This window comes from Streptopelia decaocto, assembly GCF_964273445.1.
Source record: "Streptopelia decaocto genome assembly, chromosome: 4".
Classification (NCBI taxonomy): domain Eukaryota; kingdom Metazoa; phylum Chordata; class Aves; order Columbiformes; family Columbidae; genus Streptopelia; species Streptopelia decaocto.
In genome coordinates this window covers 26,648,686-26,674,103 of record NC_138658.1, presented here as the reverse complement: position 1 = coordinate 26,674,103, position 25,418 = coordinate 26,648,686, and the positions used below count along the sequence as shown (strand labels likewise).

General features: G+C 44.4%; 1 protein-coding gene across 3 annotated transcripts in view; it reads left to right on the top strand.

Moving 5' to 3' along the window:
- LOC309439132 (epigen-like) overlaps positions 1–23,562 on the top strand; it is a 76,887-nt gene extending 53,325 nt beyond the window's left edge. The window contains exons 8-10 of one of the 3 annotated variants that reach the window (XR_014183927.1): positions 6,011–6,159; positions 12,417–12,517; positions 22,932–23,002. Coding sequence is in view for 1 of the 3 variants with exons in the window: in XM_082051291.1 (XP_081907417.1) it covers positions 6,011–6,159; positions 22,932–22,967 (185 nt within the window). In the remaining 2 variants the exon portion in view is untranslated. Of the gene's footprint in view, positions 1–6,010; positions 6,160–12,416; positions 12,518–22,931; positions 23,016–23,441 lie in introns of those variants that run through there. The other 2 variants (XM_082051291.1, XR_014183928.1) reach the window with 2 other exon arrangements.
- Positions 23,563–25,418: the final 1,856 nt, after the last annotated feature.

Here is a 25,418-nt window from a genome sequence, read left to right as displayed (position 1 = left end):
TTTTCGATGCAGCTGATTTTTTTATTTTTTTTTTTATTTTTTTTTTTTTTAAGATTAGTTATGGTCCACATCCTGCTTTTAAGTCCATGTAGAAGCAACGGTTCACATTACCGTGTTGAGGCTGTCATATAGCTGGTCCAATTGCATTGTTAGGTTGGTCAAGTCAGGCAACGTAAAATTCTAATTTTATTTTTAATAAATAAAAACAAAAATGTCTTTGAGATTTTTGTCTCATGGACTAAATTAGGATAAAAATTGTCTTAAATGCTCATTCTTTAGAGTAGTTCAAGAAGAGCTGAACTTGGCAATCAAGGCATCTTGCATAAGCATTTTTGGGAGTTTTCCGTCTGATTTCCCCCACACACCCCATTGTGGAAATAAGGCCACTTGTGAAATGGAGCTGTAGCTCTTGGCTCAGTTCGTGAACTCATAAAATGGTCAGAGTTATCCAAATGCAAGGTTTTGATTTAACGTCTACCATTAAGTCACTAAAATTCAACATGACATTTTCATTAAAAATTGGTGTTTCTCTTCTGAATGTTGGCAAGCAAGTTTCTATGTCAAGATTCACTACTGACTTGTTTAAGCAGTATTTTGCACTTAAGCAAAACTACAATTTTTTTTTTTTTTTTCAATTTTGCACTTTAAGCAAAAATACAATTTGCTTTACTTAAAATACACAATTTTTGAATGTCAAGCTGTGTTTTCTGGTCATGACTGACCAAAATACAGCACTGGAGCTGTCTGATGGGCTGATGGAGAACCATCCTGAGGCAGCCAGCATGAGAAGGTTGCCCAGGCATAGTGTGTCTAGGAGCTTGGAGTTGAGTGCATGTACCTGCTGTGCAGGGACTAGAAGCCCCAAATTGCTCCTGGAAACCCAGTCTTTGGTGTAGTTACTACTGTCTGCAAACTTATCTGTGATATCCTTCACCTTCCCAAGACAAGGAGTCATGTTATGACTCAAGGACATAAGTGTTAGAGCTGTATCACTGTCACTCAGTGAAATATGTTATGCTCTCTGCTTTTTTTGGTTTGTTGTTTGAGTTTTTCTTTTTTGTTTGGGGAGAGCAGCAAATTTAAATCCCAGGACCCTTCCCCTGCTTTAGATGTTCAAGACTGGAGTGCAAAGATGCATCTCTGTAGCTCGGTCTGACAAAGAGTACAACCAGGGCTGAGACATGAGAAGAGAGGGCTGTGCTTTGCGTCTGACTAACTTTTGCAAAGCTAATTTGTTTGACATCATTTCTATATGTAAGACTAAGTCTATTTATGTCACATTGTTATGGCAAGTGCCATGATGAACTGCCTTTTATTGACTTCTGCTAGCCATTTGATGAAGCCGAGCAGCAGGTTTGAATATGAGCACTGTTCCAGGAATCTGTCTTAATAGATACTAATTCAGAATTTAAAGGTTGTGGGGCAACAAATTGTCGTCACATGTGGCAGTGGCAGCTTTACGTAGCAGGGAGGACAAGCGTGCTTTGGTGCATCTCCACTTTGCAAGCCAGTCAGCTCAGCAGCCGCCCATCAGGTGAATGAAGCAGGCTGAGATGAGTCACTGTCAGGCAGGGGACAGGGTCAGGGCACCTTAAGTTACGGGTCATCCCACGAAGCTAGAATGTGCATTATTTGGCTACTAGTTTTGTGCTTTTTGCCCTCTTTTCAAGGCTACAGCTTCACACGTGTTTATTGAGGGCACGCTGTTCAAACTGAGAAACACAAGAAGGACCTCAAAGTGGCCTTGTCTGTGTTTGTGATTTTTGGAAACTTAGCATCTAAAGTGTTCATTTGTTGGTCTTTGTAGCTTTGTAGCTCTGACACAACATTTGATGGACATGGGCAGCTTCATCTGCCTTCTCTCTGTAGCAGTGCAAGCTCTGAAGCTTGGCAAGCTGGCATTTATCATAATTGTAGATGCAGGCAGGGAAGGGAGAGGAGCTGCTGGCAAGGGTGAGAAGGCAAATGCGGCAGGTGGACTTCTGAATGGGACATTCATTATGCCTGCCCTGCACAGATGAGCAGGACGTGGGTACGTGCTGGTCTTAATTTTCACTGCTTTCAGGGACTGTGGCATCACTGATGTCAGCAGTGTTAGCATTGATTTGTGAGTACTGAGGATTTCCCTTGCAATGGATGGCATGGTTCTAGAAGAAAAGCCAGCCTGTCTTAATGGTGGTTTTTTATTTTCAGCAAGGGATACCGTGGAATGCACAGCTCCCACTTGATTAGGCGATAGAGCCAAATCTTTTTGTTTGACTTGTGGCTTCACAATGAGAGCAAATCCTTTGATACCTGATGGCTGTAACAGAGTGGTGGCTATGAAAACCTTCAAGTAGGAGTTTGTGCTAATTTCTCTTGCTGCCTTAATCTCAGAGTAGTGGTGAGATGCAGAGCTACGGATTTCAAGATAGGTGTGAACAAGAAGATGAAGGCAACCTGAGCCTACAAAATACACTGTTCATAATGAACCTGTAAAGTCACTTACTTCCAAACTGATCCTGTAAAACAAGTCAAAAGAAACACCATTGAGTCTTCCAAAGCAAAACAAAGTTCAAGATCCAGCTCCTTTGTTCCACTGATGGCAGAGTGAGATGTGTGGAAAGTCACAGGAGATGCTTATCTCACTGCAGCTGCCTCTGGTTCAGCTGTGTTCTGGTTTCCTGCTTATGGTTTTACAGCTGAGCAGCTTGTTTTAGCCCCTGTGTGAGGGTGAGCATATGCAGCTAGGCTTGCATAGCCTTAAACAACAGTTCTTAACTTTCCCTGCTGGATGTGTGGATCCCTGTTAATAGAGCTGGCTTTGGTGGTGGTGTTGCAAACCCTTTTTCAATGGCTTATGGGCTGGTGATGTAAAGGATCTGATTTTGCCCTGGTTGCCAAGGAGGCAGAAAGTTATCCCAATTACAGCAGTGCCTGTAGCTCACTGTGACCTCCCGTAATTGGGTATCACTTGTACAGTCTCCTGTGTTAAGGCATACTCTTTTCTCATTTTCCAGTTAAGAGTAATTTTGCAGCTCTAGCTGCCTGTGGATGACCTTTGTGGTGTCTGCTACCACTTTCAGAGCAGCGCCCTTTCAGGCTGTTGGCGTTTACTGGAGTGAACTGGCACACAAATGCAAGCAGGACTCCGAAGGACCTGAAAGACTGGAAATTGTCTTGCCCTTTCCCCTTGTCTGGTTGATACTTCTCTTTACTTTTTTGGTGGCGCATTCATAACTTCTCATGCGCAAATACATTTGAAAGTTCTCCTCCCTCAGGTACTTCTCAGCCATCTCCTGAATTCCTTCTTCCATCACTAACTACTTTTTACATCAAGATTACAGCAGCAAAAAATGTCCTCTATGGGCTAGGTGCTCCCCTGTGCATGAAAAATGTGTGCAGGAGCCAAGACCCACCAGGAGTTTCTTCCTGATTGTTCCCAAGAAGAATGAGGAGTGACACAGGCAAAGGGCATGACCTTGCAGTTCTCCCTAGTTTGACCTCCTCAGTTCATTTAGGCAGAGGGAAGATAGCTCTTTGTGAGTTACTACCATAAACTTATCCAGTGTGGTCTTATAATTCAGGTACTATATTGAAACTACAGCCTGGAAAGTCTTTAAAGGGGTATTTATTTAAGATGATTCCAAGGAGGGTTAGTTTGATTACTTTTTAAACTATTAAGTACTTGCAAAATGTAGCAGTTTAAGGCCTCCACTGAGGCTTTTCAAGGGAATTAATCATGAAGTAAGGATGTGTGATTTTCTCAATTAGCTCTGGCCTAATTCCAAGCCCTGATGCAGGCTATAGTAAAGCATCTGTTGACCTAAACGGACATAGGCTTACACTACTTGCACTATGTAAGTCCTCAGATAATTAGGCATTTATGCCTCTTGAGTGCCATGGGATTCTTAAAAGTTCCCTTTTTTTTTTTTTAGTGTTTTCTTTAGTGGGAAGTACCATGAGATGCAAGGCAACCAGGGTAAGAGATATAGGCCAACATGCTATTCAGTAACAGCAACTCAAACATAAGCATGCTCTGAATATTACTAGAAGTTTGAAAAACCCTGGGTGGAGGAGAAAACTCGAGGCTACTTGACTATATTCGGCATGAAGTGAACAGAGCCTATTGAAATAATGGGTGTTTTTCTATCAGCTTCATTAGGCTTTGGAGCAGGCTGTGATTCCAGTGACACAGGAGAATCTTTGGGCATTTGTCACATTTGGGCCAATTCTGTGTCTCGTGTTCACGCAGGTGACATTGTAGCAAAACTAGCATTTCTGATTTTAAGCACAGACTTGTGAAGTAACACCTGACAACAGGGGCAATTAGACTTAGCGTGGTTTTACATTATTTTTATACCAGCCGTCCATCAGTTCTTCATGTCTACCACAGGACTTCTGGAGACTGTGTGCACTATCCACAATTTAAGTGAATTCTAGCTTATTTCCTTCAGTACAAATAGTTGAGTCTATTTGTATTGAAAGAAAACATGATATATATATATGAGCCAAATTCCCATTGTCTTCAAAACTTTTGAATACTTTTGTTTAAGAATGTGCATTGCTTTGTTATTTGCTAGTTCTGTCTTCAGCATTTTAGTTGTCTGCTTCCATACACAGAATTTCTGTTATGCTAATGATATTTTCTGTGATCATTGTCTAGCTGACATGGAACTATATAGTCAAATGTTGACAAAGGTGACCTGTGCGTATGATAGAAAATTGTTAACTTTAATGTGCATACCATACCTTGTGCTGATGCACAGCTGAGGCTCTGACTTAGATTTCAGGTGTTTTGGTAATGTTGAACAGCAAGTTTGTCTTTTATTTCTCATAAAAACTTCTTTGTTAACCAAGAACCTCATGTTCACACAGATCAGTACACATGCAGAAAGCCCTGAAGACATCCCATTATCCTTGAAGGAGCTCAATTAGAAAATAAAAAATAAATGCAAACAAACAAAAAAACCCAAAGCAAACAACAACAACAATGAAAAAAACAGAACCCAGCTATGAGGGGGAGAGTGTCCCTCCTGAGGCCCATCTTACTGTGTGGAGTGTGGGGTGATGCTGTGGCAGGTCTGTATGCAAGAAGATGCAGATCAGGGCCTGCATGTGAAAAGTCTCTCAGCAGACTGTGGCTGTGAGTGTTTTGTACCTGTGTTAGACCAGTTACAGCCTTTGGTGACTGTGGGGTGCCTTGGCCTGGTTAGGGTGCAGGAGCTCTGCACTCTTACATCTAAAGGTAGTATTAAGGTATGAAGGTTAAAACAGCACAGACTGAATCACACTCAACAGAGGGGCACAGGGTGCTGTACATTCAAGAGCATGTGGAGAAGTTCTGGAGTTTATAGGGAAGAGCTTTCGGGGACTGCTTCTGATTAATAATGAGTAATTACTGACTGCAAAGGTAAAACCTCTTCTGTTTCTGGACAGCGGGGAAGTTAGTGGTACTGAGAGGTTTTTCTTCATATTCTGCACAAAATCTTTAGTGCAGTTCTTTCCACAAATTAAATTCCCCCAAGGCTTGTGGTCCTGTGCAGAATGCAAAATGATCACTTTATAGAAAACACATGTAACTGGTATTCTGTGTGATTTACCACAAGTAACTGTCAAAGAAATCCAGGCAAAGGTTTCCATATACCACAAGGAATTAAATGGTACAAAATAAGCTTCCATCTATTTCAGAAAGCCTGTTGTTTTAGGAGCTGGAGCTCAAACATGAGTCCATCTCAAATTGCAAACCTTCTAAATTTCCTGTCTCTTTTGTAAAACAACAAGCTACCTGGGTAGAAACATGAGCTAAAAGTTTCTTTGGCCTATCCTACAGGTGAGGAAGCAGCAAGGGGAAAAACTTCACAGGTTGGTTCCCGGGGACCATTAGGCACAGGATCTGACTTGTCCCAACTTGCAGAGTAAATAGTCCCAAGGGACCAAGTGGTTGTCACACTTGAATATAATGACCAGACAGTTTTGCCACTCTTAAATCTTTCTCCTTGCTCAGCTTTAAATTTTCGTTGTCCCACAGCATGGATCGGAGATGTAGCACCAGGAAAAGGAGTCTGTGAGGCAGCCAGCGCTACTCCAGCTCACAGTCCACAAGAGGAAGCGATCTGTGAGGAGGGCAGGAGTCTGGATCGTAGGAGGTACAAGTCTCTGACTCCACATGTGCATTGGGTAAGTTGCACGCGATAAGCGTGCGTCAGTGCTACCATCAGAGAAGTGTTGAAATAGCTACAGGGATGCCATGGGGATAAAAGTATGACAGACTGTAAAAGTACTTCTTAGATGCTGGGGGATGGTAAACCAATAATTAGTCCTTAAGTAACACTTTGCAGGCAGCATTTCAGCAACTGTCTGGAATTACACAGGGACTCCCCTGGCCCATCACACTGCAGAGAAAGTGAATGCTTCTCTGTCTCTTCCTTTGCTTTTGCTGCTTGCCTCCTTTAGCCCTGCCATCCATAAACAGCTGAGGAGAGTTTCGGGTGTTACTGATTTTAATAAAGTGGTTTTAGGAATGTTTTACTTCTCTGTAGCTCTCATAACACACTAATAGAGGTTTTTGGCAAGAGGAGTAAAGCAAATTGCTCCCGCCCTCTCTTCGCATGTGGTTAGCAGTGTCTATCCTGGCAGCCATGTGACTGAAAGTCTGAATGCAGCACAGCACCTGGTAAACAGGGAATGTCCTTGTGCAACGAACACCCAGGCACTTGTGTCCAGCACAGAAGCCTCTGCCATCTCAGGCTCACTTTGCCCCTGATCACTGCCACCTCGTGTAGTTCTTTGGAGCCACTTATTTTTGAGCTGATGGGGAATGTTCTGTCATTGGGGTTGCACATCCTTGCACCATTTGCTTTGTTTTTAATGGCACGCATCAGACTTTCAGGCACTATCGAACAGAGACATTTGTGTTTATCTGCCTACCTCGTGAGGGAAAGGTAAGCAATTTTTATGCTTTAAGTGCCTCTCATATCTCACCAAGGGCATTTAGTTAGCTCGTTCCTTAGCTGTAGATAAACTTGTAGTGGGTGTAAGCTACAGTTTCCTCCTGCTTTATCTGCAAAGCAATCTGTGAAGCCCAGCTGAGTTCATAGTACAACACACAGTGATTTACTTTAGGACAAGTGATGTCAGGACATCAGACCATTGCCTTTTCCTCACTGTTTTAAATTAAAGAGTTTAAGGTCAGTTCACTTACAGCAAACTCCTTTTTCAGATGCAGTTCTCTGTGTTCAAGTGGTGCTAACGATGGGTTAGAGGTATGAAAAGCAGTCCCAAGATTTCCCACTTTTGATGGCAGCAGGAACGATACCAGAGCAGTCTGTGTCACCACATTGGTACAGTCAAGGCAGCTCTTACAGCCAGAGCTGCTCTCAGAGGCTCAGAATATGTCAGGAATGGTCTTTCTTCTGCCCTCCCCCTCCTCTCACCCAAGTGACTGAGGTAAGAGCAGAGGAGAAGAAGGGGGTCTGGTCTGAGAAGGTTTTGGTGCTTTCAGCACCACTGAAGTTATTCTAGGAATCAGACAAATGTTCTATCTTTTTCTTGCTTGTGACATAGCATGTGACTCATGTCCTTTTTACCAAAGTCTGGGGGAAGTGTGTGTGCAGGGCAAGGTGAGGTGCAGAATGAGGAGACCAGGAAATGTAGGAAAGCTTATCTCAGTCTCCCTGGAGTTTTGTGCAGGATGAACAAGACGTGCAAATCCAGTCCATTTTTCTGAGACATACTGAGGACTGCTGGGAAGAAAAACAATTACAAGGCCACTAGGTGCCAGGCAATCTTGACTTTATACACTGCCATCCTACCCACTTGCTCCTCAGAACTGTGATCAGACAAAGCAGGAAATGAAGGTGATGGCCGTAAGGCATTCAACCAGGAGAATGTTAAGGATAGAAATGTGCTGGTGACAAAGACAACATGGTTAAAATGAGCTATGCATCCAGCATTCAGCTGAGAGCAAAGGAAAAGGAAAGCTGTCTTCCAGAGTGGGCCCAGCTAGCCAACACAGATTGCTACATGCCGAGCATGCTGCTAGAGGAATGGGACTGCTCTGTGAAAGAAGAGCTCACGAAGCTGGGGAAGATGATACAGCCACGATTCAGGGACAGAGACATAGCTAAGGGGATGTCATGCCCTTCCAGAGAAGCTAGGGCACTAAGCTGTGCCCTATTCACCTTCAGAACTATCTTTGGCAAGGACAGTAAGCCCAACTGGATCAGACAGAAAGCTTTTACTGCGGTGCACAACTTGACTATTTCTGCGTGGGTGAGTGTCTTGGGTGGGAGGCTATAGAGGTTTTCTGTTCAAAGGACAGAGAGAGGGATGTGGGAGCTGGGGTAAACTAGCTTGGCTCAGAGAAGCATTTAAATTCTTGGGGATAGTGTCAGGATCTGTGTAAAGTGCAGACCCCAGGGCTTTATCAATAAATAGCTCTGACTTCAAAGGACACCAGGTAGGCGAGACGAGATCTTTTTTACATGCATCATGTGTGGAGACGATAACAACAGACATTCTTACAAGGACTCCCTCACCTGCCCAAGTAGTATTTAAGTTTGGATCAACTATTGTTTCTTGGATGCTTTACTGGTATCTGACCTTACGCTAGCACACCTGTAGCCTGGAGTTATAGTTCTTTAAAGCACTTGTTTTGGAGCTAAGGATGTACTGTCAGACTACTTTGTAACAGTCCGCTCCCATTAGTGGGTTATTCACATTTGGATTAGGAATGACACAATTTTGTGTTTCTGTTTTTCCCACACCAAGGGTTCTTACTGTTGTTCCTCTCTTAGCTTCCAAGCTGGAGCTTCCCTCCTTGTGAAAGCACCTAGCACTAGCTACCTAGTCAGTTCAACCCATACCAATGAAGGTAGGCATGTGTGGCTTTCAATACACTATTTAGCTGAGAAGGAAATGTTGGCCTCTCTCTAACTCTGCTGAGAGGATATGTTTTGAGGTGGACTGCTAAAACACGAGAAGTTAGTGTTACAACTTCTCTTGGAAAGGTATTCTTAAATTTATTGGAGAAAATTTACAGGATTACGGACAGATATCTAACTGTTAACCATCAGAACACCCTGTTTTGCAACACCAAAGGAATTCACGAGAAAATTTCAGATTTTTCTGTGTGCATGCGTCTGCAAGTACGTGTGTGTGTCACAGTCTTCATTCAGCTGGAGAGGAAGTTTATATGCAAGGGAAAAAATACTCCAAACCTACCTCTAGGTAAGATGTAGCAGCAGAAATTCAGAGCAGTGTAATTCCCTTACTTTCTCTACCTGAATGAGAACCACACCATGTAAGCTTATGGAAAATTATCACAAGAATCATGTATTATTTCTTTGATTTATAGTTTCCTGGGGAATGTTCAGAAGATGTATCAACACCACAAACAATTTTCAGAAGCCATGAAGCAGAAGCATTGGCCCCTACAATTAGAGGCAATACTTGTGTTTAGTAAAAGTTGTGCAATGTTACAAGTGAAGTTTTGGTAGAGAGAGATTTATTGCAGATGGGCATATATCAAACTGGTCTATTGTGAGCTTGCAAATACAGCTGAGGGATTTCTAACAGGATATTTACAAATTGTTAAATATCCTGTTTACAAAAATCATGTAAACAATTGAAGGCCATTGCCCAAAGGCTCCAATGTTGTTTAAATCTACGTAAAAGACAATTCCAACATTTGCAATGCAGTCAGCACCTCTGATGATACATTACATGGTAATCAGAGGTGCCCCAATGTAATCAAATACACGCAGCAGTGCGTAGCATGTTGCATAATGATGCTCTAGGAGAGAGGGGAAAGAGACCTCTTTTTTCATTTGGTTAACCTACACGCCATTTAAAGTGGTTGATTTGGAAAAATGGGGAATTAGCTTTGTGTACAGCAGCCCTTCCTGAAAGTCTCTCTCCTGGCTTGCAAAGGGGAATGTCACAAGAAGAAAACAGGAGGAAGGGTTGGGGAAAATGGGATGGAGACAAAAGAGCGGGGCTGCGTTCTGCATGGACTTTCACGTCTGGCATGTTTCACCTAAGACAGGCCGTCTCCTGGTCTAACTTAGTGGTCCGTGTTTCAGTTGATGTCAGGTTGCTTGTGCGCTTGGCTTTGGCAGGGTAGATGAGTCTGGGTGTGGAGCTGGAACATGTGTGTTATGTCTGAAGGGATGACCTCTGCTGTAGGCATACTGCAAGTTGGTGGCCAAAAGTGTCTTGTCCTGAGCATCTAATGTGCATCCTCTATTCATACTCTTACAAAAAAGTAGTTTTTGGGGATACCTATTTTCTTTGAATGTCCTGTAGAGAGACTCTTGTTATTGAGAAGTTTACCTCGGTTCAGAGACCTAATTTGTGTTTGGCAGCTTTGGCTAATTGACCCTATCTACAGCCCTTGTTTTCATGGATGAAGGACAAAGACCCTGGCTGCAGGAGCACTGATCAGGAACTGCCAGCCCTAGCTTAGTGCTGTTCTTAATTTAATAACTGCCACCAGTCTAAATAAACCCAGGCCTTGCCTTTGTCTTGTCTCACTTGATTTACATGCATGTGCTCTGAGTGTCATAAAGGAAATCTCCTGCATCTCTTATATAGCATCAATCTGCAGGAATGAGGATGTGTAGATAACCACACAGAGGAGTTATCCACAGAAGTGTCACAGCCAGCCTGCCAACGCCTCTCCCCCAGGACATCAAGTTGCAGGTGGTTCTCCTTGTCCCATCTCCCATGCACACACCAGGTGACCAGCACCCTCCCTACCTGCAGGTGGAGAGTTGGAGACGAGTTCCTGAGGGGTAGACCTAGGCCTTTGCTCCCCTTGGGTAAACCCACAACTCCTTGCTGAGAGTGCAGAGAAACATGCAGGGGCTAAACACATTCTATTTTGTTTTGCTTTTTAGTCAGGAAGGAATCTAGGCTGTACTCCCAAGACAGGCTGGGGAATCAACCAGCTCTGACCAGAAATCTGGGGTCTGTCTCCCTTTTCTGGTGACTGATAGCAGCCAGACCTGCATGTAGGGGAGGAAAAAACAGTGTTGCAGGTAGATGGTTTCCACATGTGCTGGAGCTATCTCTGCCCTTCTCTGGCCCACAGAGGCCTACAGTCTTTCCACAGAGCTCCCTGTTGGTACCCCATCCTGTGGCCAAGCTAGCTAATCTTGTTCTTCAGTCTGTGACCTGGGGACTGTCCCTAGGGAGGCTGGATACTTGAGGTAATGTTCAGACCACAGATGGGAGGAGAAGGTGACTAGAAGATGACTTCAGGTCATCTTGGTCATTCCCAAACCAAACCCCAGAGGTTCTGCATATTACATGCCTCACAGTTGGCTCTCAGGAGTTAGTGGTACTAACTTCATGGGAGATTAAAGAATATGGAGTTCCATAGCAGGCTGGGACCACACAGGAAACATACAGAATGAAGACATCTTGTTGAGTGTTGTGACCCCAAAGTATTGCTGATGCAGCTGCTTTCCCTTCTAGCTACATCTCAACAGACAGAGAGCATGACATGAACAGCCTGGCTGCAAGCTAATGCAAGCTGCAGGGATGCCATGGCTTATTTTTGCACGAGTTGTAGGGGAGCTTCATTGTGGACCACAGTGTCCTAGTTTGAAATAAGACTCTAGTGATGAATTGGGCACCCATGTTTATAGGTTCCCTGGGACAGGCTGTCTCATCACCTCTGCATGACAACAGCCAGCATAATAAAGGCCTGATCCTGAATGCCTTTTTTTTGGTCACTTCAGTAATAGTAATGATTAACAGTAATTATAAGAACAGTAATGGGAGTGTCCCATAATGGTAGTGGATGGGGGAATTCCACTAAGTGCATCTGCTCCCATGCCCAGTGCTAGTTACCAGGCCAAACAAATACACCATGGACCCATGCCTCTTTCCTAGATCCAGCTTCTGGAACGTGTGCTGGCCAGGCTGGTTTCAGGTGAATTGCTGTTTACTCCATCATCCCTAATGACACATTCCTCATGTCAAGGGTGCCCCAGCTCCCCATGCACATGGCTGGCATGCAGGTGACAGTCACCACTGAATGGCAGCCAAAATGTGGAGTATGCAGACTCCTGCCAAGCACAAGAGCTCTGAGGCTGGGAAATAGCCTGCACATCAACCTTTCTTCCTGTGCTTGACCTGCTTTTAGTCCCTTACTCCCTGCAGCAATGAAAGGGGAGAAATATGTTTGTTGAAGGAATTGAGGCCATTGTAGCCGAGGCCGACATAACCACTCAGATGACTGCTGAAGTTCCTAAATGCAGTGAGTGAGAGGGCAGAGGGCTCTGCTTATCACCTGTGTGCATCACATATTGTTTAGGTTTTAGTGCAGACCTTAGATGCTGGTCTTGCTCCAGTCCAAGGCAGGTGTTTCCTTCTCTCTGATGATGGCCCTAATATACAGTGTCTTCCTCTTATCTTCCCCATGCTAGCATTTGCTGTCCAGGTGGAAGATACAGGAGAGGGACAGAAAATAGTGGTGGAGAGCCCACAGCTGGGGCTGCCTGCTGTGGTGAAAGCCTCACAGGAGCTGGTGAGTGCCTGCTGAGTCACAGCAATCCCTATAGTGGTGGCTCTTGCTGTCCTTTCACTGTCCTGAGATGAATGTCACTCTTAGGGCAGAGCTATTGAGTGGATGTACCACACAGTCAGCCCCCAGCAACATGCTTTCACGTAATTATTTCAGTTATATTGGCTACCAGACAGGGGTCTAAATGCTGCACCCATGTCTATATCTGGTGAACCTTCATAGAGGGCAGTTATCATATTTGTATGTGTTCTGTCTCCCAGTGGTTAACTCTCATCCTCCTGGAGAATGAAAAATACTGTTGAAGAGATGAGTTTATGAACTTGAAAAAGGTGCTGATGGACAGAACAGCACATAGGACTGATGAGTAAGGGGCTGGTGTTCTTCTCCCAGCTCGCTTACAACCTGCTACATATTGTGGGGAATCCACATTTCTTCTGCCTTGGTCTATCTCCTATTCTTAACAAATCACTTGGAGCGAGGAGAAACAGTTACTAGATATATCAGCAGTCATATGGGAGGGACTTGGTTTGATAACACCCTTTACAAGGGTACAAATGAAATGCTTGCACACGTTTGTTTAGCAACAAATAAAGGCAGAACCCATGAAAAGACTCCACAAATGAAAAAAGCTACAAACCCCTTGGAGGTTAAGAAATCACTCTGCATGGAACACTGAGCTGTAATTAGGAAAGGGAAAACACCAACTGAGCATTATGAAGCTCTTACTACCAGTGAGATGTGTTCAGCCATTCAGGAGTTTCCCAGGGTAGAGTAGTGGAAATTTCATACAAGCCAGAAAAATGAAGTTTTAAAAACTGCCATGTAGGTAGAAATCCAGCATGAACTGGCAGACATTTTGAGATGGATGGAAATTAGCTGTTTGTTTTTTATTTGAGGGGTGTCTGTCTTTTTTAAATTGCTAGTTAATGCTAACCTAAGAAGTTGGGTAAGAAATCAGTGAATTTGGGGTTTTGTTTTGTTTTGTTTTTAACAACAAAATGTCTGTGGTGTCCAGTAGTTTTGACCTCACCCTACATTTGCAGGAAGAGGCATCAACCACTTTGAGCCTCTGTGACAGCAATCTGAACTCTCATAGTTTATAGAAAAGCCTGGCTGTTTTAAGAACATCTGACGTAATTAATTCCTCACACACATGACAGATTTGAAGCTGACCTTTATTTATATGGAGTAAGTTCAGCTCAAGGTTTTTTCTTACTCCATTTCGCCAGACTCTCTCATCTGTGCATCCTTCTTAGGGCATTTGTGCTCATATGTGAGCCCCACGCTTTTTACCATTTAAGATTTTCATTCTTAATATGAATCTTCTGTAGTTCAAATGAAAATGCTGTCAAATGAGCTGTATTCCAATTAGGTGCCTTAACTTTTGAGAGTCCTTCTTGAGGATCTATCATGCTGTGCAGTGAAAGCTTGCTGCATGTAAAAATTTCATTTACACATGTACCTGAGTATGCAGTCGTGCTCTTCTTGAAAATGCCAGCTGATTTTCCTAGGAATTTATGAAAACGCTGCTTTGTGTGTGTGTGCACCAAGTACTTCAGTGCAAGACTAGCAATGATTTTTCTTCCAGTTTCAAGAATACTTTCTAATAAAAAACAAAAGAAAAAAGTTATTGTTAGTGATTGGAAGGGACCTTTGGAAATAGGTCTTCGTTGGAAATAGGTCGTCTTCTCAACAGGCAAAAACAATGCAGATCCATCCTCGGAACAGCAGTGCATAAAAATGGATGCAAGTCCTACAGAAAGCAGCTGACGTAAGTAGTATAGTCACCTGTGATTTATGCGTTTAATGATGTAGAAACACATACATAAAGTGACAGTTCATTGCTGTGAACCTGTGTATTCTACAGCACATCACCATGAGGAAAAAGTATTTTCTGGCACAGAAAAATGTACATTTAACCTGTATTTTTTCCTCTCGAAGTTGAAAAGGGTATGTTGTTCATAGAAAATCTTCTATCATAGATAAACTAATAGACAAAGCCCAATCCATACCCTGGAAATAATCACTGCTATGAATCTGCTGCTTTGTCTGAAAATGAGAGGTGAATATTTGTGACATTGAAAGAGGATTAAGCACAACATGGACTTGAGTTGAGCCCATATATTTTGTAAATAGAGATTATCTTTAAAGATGGCTATTAAACCATTTAAGGTAATAAAAGCAAGTAAGTCTTTTTCACAAGTTCTCTAGGTATTACCTCATATACTTGTGACACTTTGTAAAAAAGAAAATCCTGAAGTGTCAAAGCATTCAGGGGGCCACTTGCTGGTCTGATGCCAAGTGGCATATATCCATCAACTTGACTTGGGTGTGTCAGTTCACCCCAGCTGAAATTGAGGCCAGTAGCTGCAATAGGCCTGTGATGCTCTGTTGCCCAATCAGTGCTACCTCTCAGCATTGTGCAGACATGTCACTCCGTGTGCATATCTGTGGGATGCCATGAATCTGCCTTACCATGAGCCTATCAGTACAGGAAGGCACTAGTCAGTGCAAACAGCCTCTTGGAAAACTGGCTCTTAGGGTGTGTATCAGCTTTTATTCAAAGAGGCAGCCTCCATGTGGAGGAGAGGATGGTGAAAGCCACAAGTGGGGATGCCAGGTGTGAAATCACATACCAGGAGACAAAGAACATGACAGATGAAGCAAAGATGCATGTGTGATATGTGTTCACATCTGAAAGGAAATTCCAGTGAAATGCTCCAATTGTGTCAGCGTTACTTGGTATCTGGATACTGGCACAAGACTATAATTAAATGCTCTCTTTCAGAGGATAAATCATGCTAGAATTTAAGGGTGAAATTAATTATTAAGTGGAAGTTCAACAGTGATGCTGCTTTTTAAGGCATCTATATGCCCACACAAAGAAATGCTTTAGTAATCATTGCAATTCCTTCCTTTACTCACTGTGATACCTGGAAGAACAGACAATAACATTCTTAATAGAGGGGATCAGCCCAAATAAAAGAAGCAATTAAGACAGTCATGTGGCATCAAAAAAGTTACCATCTGCTCACCTTATAGCAATATACTGATTTAATGGGGGTGAGCCATGACCCTAATGCTAGAGGGGGCGAAAAAGGAACTTGGAAAAAGATTCCAGCTCTGTGTCCTGCTTACTTATGGAGTACAAATTTCTGAATGCTACTTTCAGACTGATCTTTATTACATTTATCTGCCAACTTTCATATAATTTGGATAATTAACAAATTGTGCTGACATACAATTCTATAGTCACACATTGCTTTTTAAAATTTCATCACTTCCATGCTTTTGTAGACCTAGGGGAAATGCTCCCAGAATAAGGAGGAGTATGACTTGTAAATACTAGATCTATTCCAGCTCCCTGAATTACTGTTTGTGACTTAGAACTGGAATCTGAACGTGGAAATGTTGTATATTGTACTCTGCAGTGTCTTCTATAATTCTCTTGTATCAATAACTGCTTATAAAAAGGAGAAACTATGAATACTTGAGTCATCAGCCATTAAACTTGCACCTGACTGTCAATACTCAAATTCCTTACACTGTGAGATAGGCTTATCAGTTCTGCAGTAAATTGTGTTTCACCTTAAGCAGTAAGAAATAGGGAAAAGTTAATTTTTCTTTAAAAGGAAAAGAAATAATCACCATTGTTGAGCTTGTTTAGATAAAATATACTTTGTTTTGGGCAAATCCATAGAGTGGGGATTTTGGGGTGGGGTGTCCCTCAAGTGTCTGATGATGGGATGTAGGTGCCAAATGAGGCCTTACCTAATGTAGCAACAGCATGATCTGCTTCATGAAGATGCTTGAAAGGATTTTTTTCAAAAAGAACTGAAGGACTTGCTGGTACCAAGAACTGCCCATTCCCGTGGACTGTGACATGGCCAAGAACTGGAGGGGCAATGTGGTGTAAGGACCCCTGATCTTGACACCATCACAGCCAGTCCCTGTGCTAGGTAAGGTGCTGGCATTCCTGTGGTCTGTGCTGTAACTTAATGGACCATTTCATTTCTGCCCCTAGCGCTGAGCCTCCCTGGCAGCGATGTGTGTGCTGAGAGTCACTTCAGAAATGCCAGGAGATGGGAGATTAGGGAAGGCAGAAGGTTTATGGCTTCCCACCCTGAAATGTTTTCTAAACTATGGTTTATGCACAGGCAGTGTTCATGGCTGTGCAATGTCCCCACAGTCCTTCCTGCACAGGCTGTTATGCCTTACAGTGATGAACTGAGGGCGGGGAGAAAGCAGCAGTGTTGAGGCTGTGTAGTCAGCTGTGGGCACTGGCATCTTGGCGAGATTGTTTAGGGGGGACCTGTGTGCTATTTGCAGTAATGCTTGCTAATATAAAGAACACCAAGTGTATGTGGATAACAGCCACCAGACGGATGGCTCAGGCAGTACTGTGTCTGGCCAGGCCCCCCATTCCTACCGAAGCCCTTGGGCAGCCGGGCTGGGGGGCAGCCTCTTGCCCGCTGTCGGGTCATCACCCCAGGTGCGGGGGGCCGGGAGGGCGCCTGCGCCGCCTCTGTTTCCCTCTCCCCCCACCCCCACCCGACCCGGGGTAGGCACTGCTGGGCTCGGCTCAGCCCGCCCAGGGCGGTAGGGCAGGAAGCGAGGAGGCCGGGGCCGGGCACCTGCCCCGAGCCGAGACGGCGTTTCATCACCGGCCAGCGCCGCCCCGCCTCTCCCGCCGGCTCATAAAGGTCCGGGGCGTTGCGGCCGGCACCCACACCGCTCCCGCAACGCCACCGCTCCCGCAACGCCGCCGCTCCCGTCGCAGCCGGCTGCCGTCTCCTTCTCCCATTCCTTTTTCTCCTGTCCCCGAGGACGCCAGGGCGATGGATGCCGGCTGTTTGCGGGCCCGCAGCCTGATGCTTTTCCTGGGTGAGTATCGCCGCCGTGCCCATCGCGGGTGGGGGAGCCTGGCTGCGCCTGGCTTTGATGGACAGCCATCTCCTCGGACCCATAGAGGCTGGGAAGGGCTAGGGTGTTTTCTCACTGTTGGAAAATCTCTGGCAAAATGTAAGGCTTGGCTTGTCTGAAGGTGAAGCGGATGTGTTTCGTCTCTGAGATGAAGTCAGGGGTAAGGATGGGGGTACCCAGATGGCTTTATGAGTAGAGAGGAATGGAGTATACGGGTCTTACTCTGTGTTGTGCTGTAACAGGACGTTTTATTGCTTGTGCGGTGGTCCAGGTGCGTCCTGTGACTGAGTAAAGGTGAATGCTCCTTTCTATTCTCTCCAACTCTGCTCACTGTTTGACTTGCTAAAGGCAGCGGGATCTGTTCTCTGTCACCTTGTCCTATCTTGTTTGTAGTCCTGTCCTGCTGCTTTCACCCACCCAGGCCATGCTCTGGGTGAACTCAGCAGGTGAATCCCCACAGCGGCAGAGACTTCCTTATGGTAACAAAACAGGTTGTGGCCTCCTTCTGCTTGATGCTTCTCCACCTCCTCCCTGTGAGCGTGTTACTCCATTGCATGACATCAGCTGCCTGAAAGTCCAAAGTGAACACACATATCCTTAGAGCATCAAGAGTCCTGGAGCCTGGGTATGTGGTGAAGCAACAATTGATCCTTGCCACACACCTTCACTGGATGCTGTGAGTGACAGGCAGTGACTGCCGAGAGCTGACCCTTTGAGGTGAATCTGACTGTGTGGGCAGCAAACATTTGAGGCAGGACCAAGTCCTGGAGCACTCGCATGCTGCATTAATGACAAAGCACATTCTTACAATCACGATGTTGGGCTCAGGGTCACAGTTAATGGGTAAACTCAGTTCCCAAGACTTTTCTTGTGCGGCGGATGTTCCAGCATCTGCTAAGCTCGCTGCAGCATGAGTTTCTTTCTTTCATCTTGGACATGTATTTCCATAATAGCTTATGGATCAGCTGCTGTACAGCATCTTACTTGCCAGGACGATGGGTTAAGCATCTTGTAGGCTGTGACTCAGCCATGCTTTGCACAAAACTGGCACTGGAAGGAACTGGTATCTCTTCATGGGTTTGTATACGGATATATTTCTTTCCGGGGCAGGCACAAAATCTAGTAGTAAAGGGTAGATTAGTCATAGCCAGATGGCATCATAATGAGTAGTACGAGTACTTTTCTGTTTTTCCTTCCCAGGTCGGCAGTGTAAGCAGAACTTAGTGCCACTGGCAGAAGCTGCGAAGACTGTCTGTAGCTGGTGTTATGCCAGACTTTAGGAGGTTAACTGCTGAACTGCTGAAGCCTAACTGAAGTGACAGTTGTCAGCTTCATATTCTGGGCTTGCGGTGGGAGAGAGCTGTCACTCATTCCCTGCCTCCTTGCAGTCGCTGTAATGCCCACTCAGTGAGGAAGCCTCGAATCTCCAGACAGTTTCAGGAGCTGCCGACCTTACGTTTTCCTGTGCCACATTTGCAGGGCTTTCCTGGCTAACCCTGCATTTCTGCGATCCTCACTTAGTCTTTATTGTCGAGGGTGATTGCTTAGAGATGGCCTACAAACTTCTGTGGAAGGTTAGGGAATTTAGCAGCAGAGAGATATGGAAGGTGATGCACCACAGTTAAATGGTGGTAGTAGTGATGCTTGCAAAGCTAATAGGACACACTGGCTACCTTCCGTATTTCCTGCTTAGCCTACACAGAGAAGGCCTTTGACAGTCAGACATGCTCTGGGTGTCCAAAATCAGGTGACAGGGGATCCAGCTTGATCTGTCTCTAGAGTAAAAATGGGCTGAAATCCTGCAGGTACATCTCAGCTGGACATCTATGAACTTGGCATTGCTTTGGAAGTGCAACCCACATGGGAAGTGTAGACTCTACCTCTGTGACAGAGAGATCACAGAGATGCCAAATGTAAAGTAGAATCATGGGGTCTTCTTCAGGTGAGTTAGTGCAAGACTAGTGATCGTGGTGACAGGCAAAGCCAACTCAAATGATTGACCTCTCAGAAACCTAACAGTTCCCCTTTAAAATGGGTGTAAATCTTGCAAAGGAACTAGTTTTCCTTTACATGTATCCTGTATGTGCATCCTTCATCCTTAGCAGTCATCCTGTAACTGGAAACTATAGCTGGCTTTCAGTGGATGAACAGATAATTAACCCTTGCATGTCATATCTGACAAAGGCTGCAGGAAGCAAAGGCAGCCAGTCTCTGTCCCTTGTTTTCCTTTCATCCTTCATGGAAAGACCAGTAAACAGCAGCAATATTCCTGTTCCAATAATAGCCACTTCTGTCAGCATTAACCTTACTGTAAGACCTGCAACACCAGACTCTGTCATATCTGCATGCTAGCAGTGTGGCAATAAGCATAGCACTTGTGTTCCTGCAAGGCACACATGAGTATCTACTGTCTCATTACTCTTATCTTGTACCCTGTAGAGTACTTGCCTAGTGAACAGCAAAGGAATAAAAATACAACTACCTCTCCCAGGTCCTATGTTTGGTATATGTCATCTGGTAATTATGCTGGGAAAGGCTTTTCTTGGCCATTGTGGTGTATGGATCCCTTATCCTCCTGCAGGATCCCCCTCCCATTGATGTCAGAGGATAAAAATGTATATGGGGGAAAAGGGCAAAATGTGACAGTGGAGAGCAGGAAGAACTTTGACCGAACACAGAAAATACTGCTTGATGTCAGCAAATATCCACACCTGCAATCCAGCTTTTCCAGCCAATGTGTGTCTGCAGTCAGCTGGTAGAGGCTATCAGTTGTTACATGTGTCTGGAATGGGGCAAGCCTTTGTTCTGTGTTGTAGGAGGAGGTGCATTTTAATTTGTCCCTCCCAGTTGTCTGAGGTTTGGCCTTTCCTCTAGGTGGAAAGCAGTGCCATTTTGTGGAGCAAAGAGAAGAGCTGACCCAACTCAAACCTGTACATAGGTTTGAGTTTCTGAAATGTGAAAGAGTGGTTCTGGTAACTCTTAATCTGGGAACTTTAGATTAAAAAGTAACAGCTCAGTTTATGCTTAGATCAACAAAGTATGCAAGCTGAAACAGAAATATGTAGGCTAAAAGAGATCATCACCTGGCTTAACCCATCTACTTAACCAAGTATGACAGAGGTAGATGTCTGGGGTACCTTACGCATATTTTACCTTATGTTCATTACTGTCATGTGGTCCCCAGACCAATCCTGCCAGAGCACATCACATAGAGATGATAGTGGCAGTTTTTGGGAAACAGGAGGGAGCGTCAGGTCACTGACTCCCACTGATCTCAGGATTTTAGCATCCCTCCTTTCAATGACATGGCATCACTTCATGGGCCAGAGCTGTCCCGTGCCACAGCTGCTCCCTGCCAAGGAAGCAACTTAGTCCATGGAGCACTCCTGAAATGTTCCTCTAGTTCCTGGGAAGAAGGACTGACAAGTAAATCTTCTTTTCTCAGTGTAATTTGGGACACAGGGTCCCTGGCTGAAGCTCAAAGCCCACCATTCTGGCAGTAAATGAGCTGCCATTATCTGTCTGCTGATGGTCTCATCCTTCAGACGCTTAAACTTTCTGTCATGGCAAGTCAAATTGGCCTTGAAAAAGTGTTAAACTTCTTCTCCTGATGAAATCTATAGCAAGCACAGTGCTGTTTAAAAAAAAAATCCCTCCCTGAAAGTAAACTTGCTGGTCCTGCCCCATTGGAGTGAAAGGCAGGTCCTGCTGAGTCACGCTAGCAGGAGCAGATGTCTCCAGCTTAGTCTCCTGTACAAGTTGAGATGCTGGCATCATTGGTCTGCTACCATGGCACTCACTTTGGCCCGCATAGACTTTGTCCTTTCTTCTAAAGCTTGGTGGAAACCTGGCTAATTAGCTTTGCAAGGAATGTGGTGGAGAGGGAGGTAGGGAGAAGGAATGGTGTTTTTAAAGAAATACAACCAACCCCTGTTCCTCTAAGATGGATAGTCCTGCTGTTCTTGTATTTAACTGGAATAAAGCTTTAAGGAAGCCTTACTAATCACTCAGAAATAGATGAGCTGCCGGAAATCCATAAATCACTACTAGATTGAACACTGAGATGTAACAAAACTTTCTAATAACTGGAGTTGAATTAGAGTGATCAAGAAATTATGAAGCCACACTCCCTCCATTAGGCGTGCATGGCCTGACAAGTTAATATAGGCAAACGGCCCAAAGACACAAATTACAGACTTCTGTGGAATGGAGCTGATGACTAAGCAGTTCATGAGCAGGTTAGTTTGTGACCGCAGTAGGAGTGTTAGCCAAGTGGATTTTATGACCAGCTGGAGCAAACATCGACAATTCCTCCTACCCATGGAGCTACAAATACTTGTGCTGGCATGGGAGTGTTCATTCAACTAGTAGAATGCCTGAAAGCTGTGTCAGTGCAGCACCATACAGCCCAAAAGATATCAAAATGCTTTATAAGCTGGGTCTCTGAAAGAAGGGAAGGAGTGCCCTTGCTCCCCAAGGAAATGCAGCTGCTGCTCTGGTAGCTGAAATCCTCAGCCTGCATGGTCCAGTGTCCTATTATGTCTGACAGCCACATCAAACGTGGTGAGCTGCAGTTCTTTCTTTACTGCAGACGGTGAAAGGAGGACAGAAACATACCTGTTTTCTTCTGGGGTTCTCCTGAGAATAAGCAACACTGGCCCAGGATCTGTAAAGTGGTCAGTAACCTCTCCAACCCAGTGACCAGATGAAGAGGGTTTGGTATCTCACATGAGATGTGTCCGAAAGTGCCTTGTTTTAACTGAATAACTCCAGCACAAGAATATTAGTTCAGGAACTGCCCAGCCTTTCAAGCTGGGATCAGCAGCCAGAGGGCTGAGGAAGCTCTTTGCTGGTGAAGAGCAGCTTTTATGTTAAGCCTACCTCAAGCAGTATATGGTCTCTGAAACCAGAGGGGGTTAAGCCTGGCTCAGCACTGACCTGGTGTACTGAGTCACCAGCCACTGCTGACTTGCTGAGTCCTAGGAAATCCTCTCCCCGTGGACTGTTGTGACTCAAGGACATCTTGATTTTGATCACCAAACAAACTCCTCCTGCAATGAATGATTGTCACACCTAATTGTGGAACCCTGGCTGTGTCCCTTGCACAGCTGCTATGCCAGACTAGTCAGAAACCAAATATAATCAGAGTTGGACTAATTTCTGCCTCTCCTGTTGACCTGTGTAATCTTTCCAAGCCTGTTCCTGCCCATTTTCACTCAGGGCATGGGTGAGAAGTGGTCACAGACACCGAGTTCCTGTTTGATCTCTGTTCTACATTAAAAGTTTGGATTTCAGATATGTTTCTTTGTGATGCCTTATGTAATACAGGTAGCAGATCTCTCAGACCTACATTTTTTCAGCTTACAACACTAGGTTTTTCCAATAAAGATAGAAAGCTTCTGTTCTTATGTTAACTTAATGAGTACACCTTCTGAAATACTTAAATACACTTGAAAAGCACCCAGTTTTAACTTTTCTTTTTATTCTCTTGTAGGTTACCTATTACAAACAGTCCTGGGCACAACAGTGATCCCATTATGTGGGCCTGGTGAAATGGAGAACTGCACAACCGCACTAAGTAAGTGCACTTACACAGCTTGCTTTGTAAATAGTAAGTCTTTGCTTCCCATCTTTCTTGGGCTGGTGGCTTCAATGAGGTGGCCTTGGAAATAGTTTTCCTGTTGAGCAACATCGCCAACATTCTGCTAAGTGTTCAGTGTTGTTGAACAAGAACCATTTTTAAGCTTGTATTTCCTTTAATATCACTTTGCCTTAAGTGAGAACTCTGCTGTAAATGCAAAAATAGCTTACATGGAACTCCCAAAGGAAAAGTCAGTATGACTCTGGCCTGAAAAAATCCTCTCCCTGTTCAGAAGGCTCACCTGCTTTAATGCCTATGATATTGGAGGCCTCTTGATGGTGAGACTGTTAGTCTTACTTATAAAGCTTGTACCTTGTTTGGGGAAAATAAGGCTGGCAAGACACTAACAAAATCTCCTTACAGTCCAGACAGAAAACAGTCCACGTGTGGCCCAAGTTGGGATAGCAAGATGCAAGCCCGAAATGAAGGACTACTGCTTCCATGGGCAGTGCATGTACATAGTGGACCTGGATGAGCACTATTGCAGGTATGGACAGAGAGGCAGGCTTGGAGTACATGGCCTTTGATCTTGCTGCTGTTGACAATTAGCTAGAACACCAATCCAGCAAAGCCTTTAAATGCTTACAAGAACTCAAAGAGGAGCAGTATATCTATAATATGCCTCTGCTGCATTTAAACAAGTGTTAAGGACATGTGCTGGCTCCAGTGAAACCTGAGCGAGAGCCTTAGATGCCTGAAATTAGACAGCAACCCAACTTAAACTTGGGACACTCATTCTGTTGTGTTTCCCTCTTCATCTGTTTTTACAGTAGAGTGAAATCTAGACCTTAGGCAAAGCAGCAAGTTCTCTTCTTTGATTCAGCCTGCAAAATAAAGACCCTCTAGGCCTGGGGAGTCAACCTCATTTTCACAGGGGGCCACATCAGCCTCGTGGTTGCCTTCAAGGGGCCCAATGTAATTTTAGGACTGTATAAATGTAACTAATCCTACAGTTATACAGTCCTAAAATTACATTGGGCCCCTTGAAGACAACTGTGAGGCTGATGTGGTCCCCAGTGAAAATGAGTTTGACAGCCCTGCTCTAGGCATTTTTAAGGGTGTTCCTTACTGAAGAATTTGCAGCCATTTCTAGGACTACATGGGCTTGAGTAACATGAGTTCAAATTGCTTGTCCCTGGAGGAACAGCAGGCCAGCAGTATGGCATGCCTTACGGACTATTAAAGTGTAACCCCATGGTGATGTCTCTAGTTCTGTGTCTCTTTTCCTCAGGTGTGATGTTGGCTTCTCTGGTGTCCGATGTGTGCATTCAGAACTCGTCAGACAACCCCTCAGTAAGGAGTATGTGGCACTGACAGTTATCGTCGTTCTGCTTTTGCTTGCTGCCATCTCTATTGCAAGCTACTACATCTGCAGAAGGTATAAAAAGTTTTCTTCATGGCTCAGGAAGGGGAGTTAGCTGCATGTGTAGCAAGATGTCCGCTGAGTGTCTCCAGATAGATAGGAATACCTACACCTACTTCACGGCATGGAGGTAGTTCGATGTACAGATGTCCTGCTAGCCTGCACTTAGTGAAGTGTTCAAAAAGGATGTATGCTGACAGCATAGCATACCCCAAACTCCAGGCTAGGTATACTAACAATACCCTCAGATGCCTGTGAACCCTAATGGAAGACTGTATAAGTTAATTTGCATCTGTCTTTTTAGAGGGGGTGTTAAGGTAATGGAGAGAGCAGACAAGGAACAGGAAAATTCCAGTTTCTTTTCTTGGTAACGTTATTTCCGTAGTCACCAGGCATTGGAAAGCAACTGGATTAATGTTAGGTAATTGGTTTATCTGTCATGTTATTGTGGTGACTGTAATATCACAAGTATTGACTTATCAGCTTTAGCATTGGTGACAGTAGTCTTCTGCATTAAGACCCACAAGCAGCCCGAGTTGTTCTTCATGCTAATAACTAAGCGCTGTTAGAGAGCCAGGAAGGTGGAACAACCCCCAGAGGGAAAACTTAGTTTCACAGATCTGATAGCTAGCTGGTAATCACCATAATTGCACTTCCCTGTCTGAAGACTTGATGGTGTATCATCTCAAACACAAGATGGCCTGTTTGGTTAGGGTACTCAGCCCCATTGCAGGGAAAGATCCAGCAGAATTTTCCAAAGACAAACCTAGTACCAGCAGCAGGACTTTAATGCAGATGTGAAATCTTCAGTGAAGAGTTGAGAAATGAGATTCTGCATGCAAGTTATCTCAGACCTGGAAATGAGCACAGACAAAGTCTAGCTGCTAGAGGTTTAAAACAAACATGAGTAGGTCATAGAGGTTTTGTTGTTGGTTTCTTTTTTTCCTTCCTTTACCCCCTCACCTCCTCCCTTCACT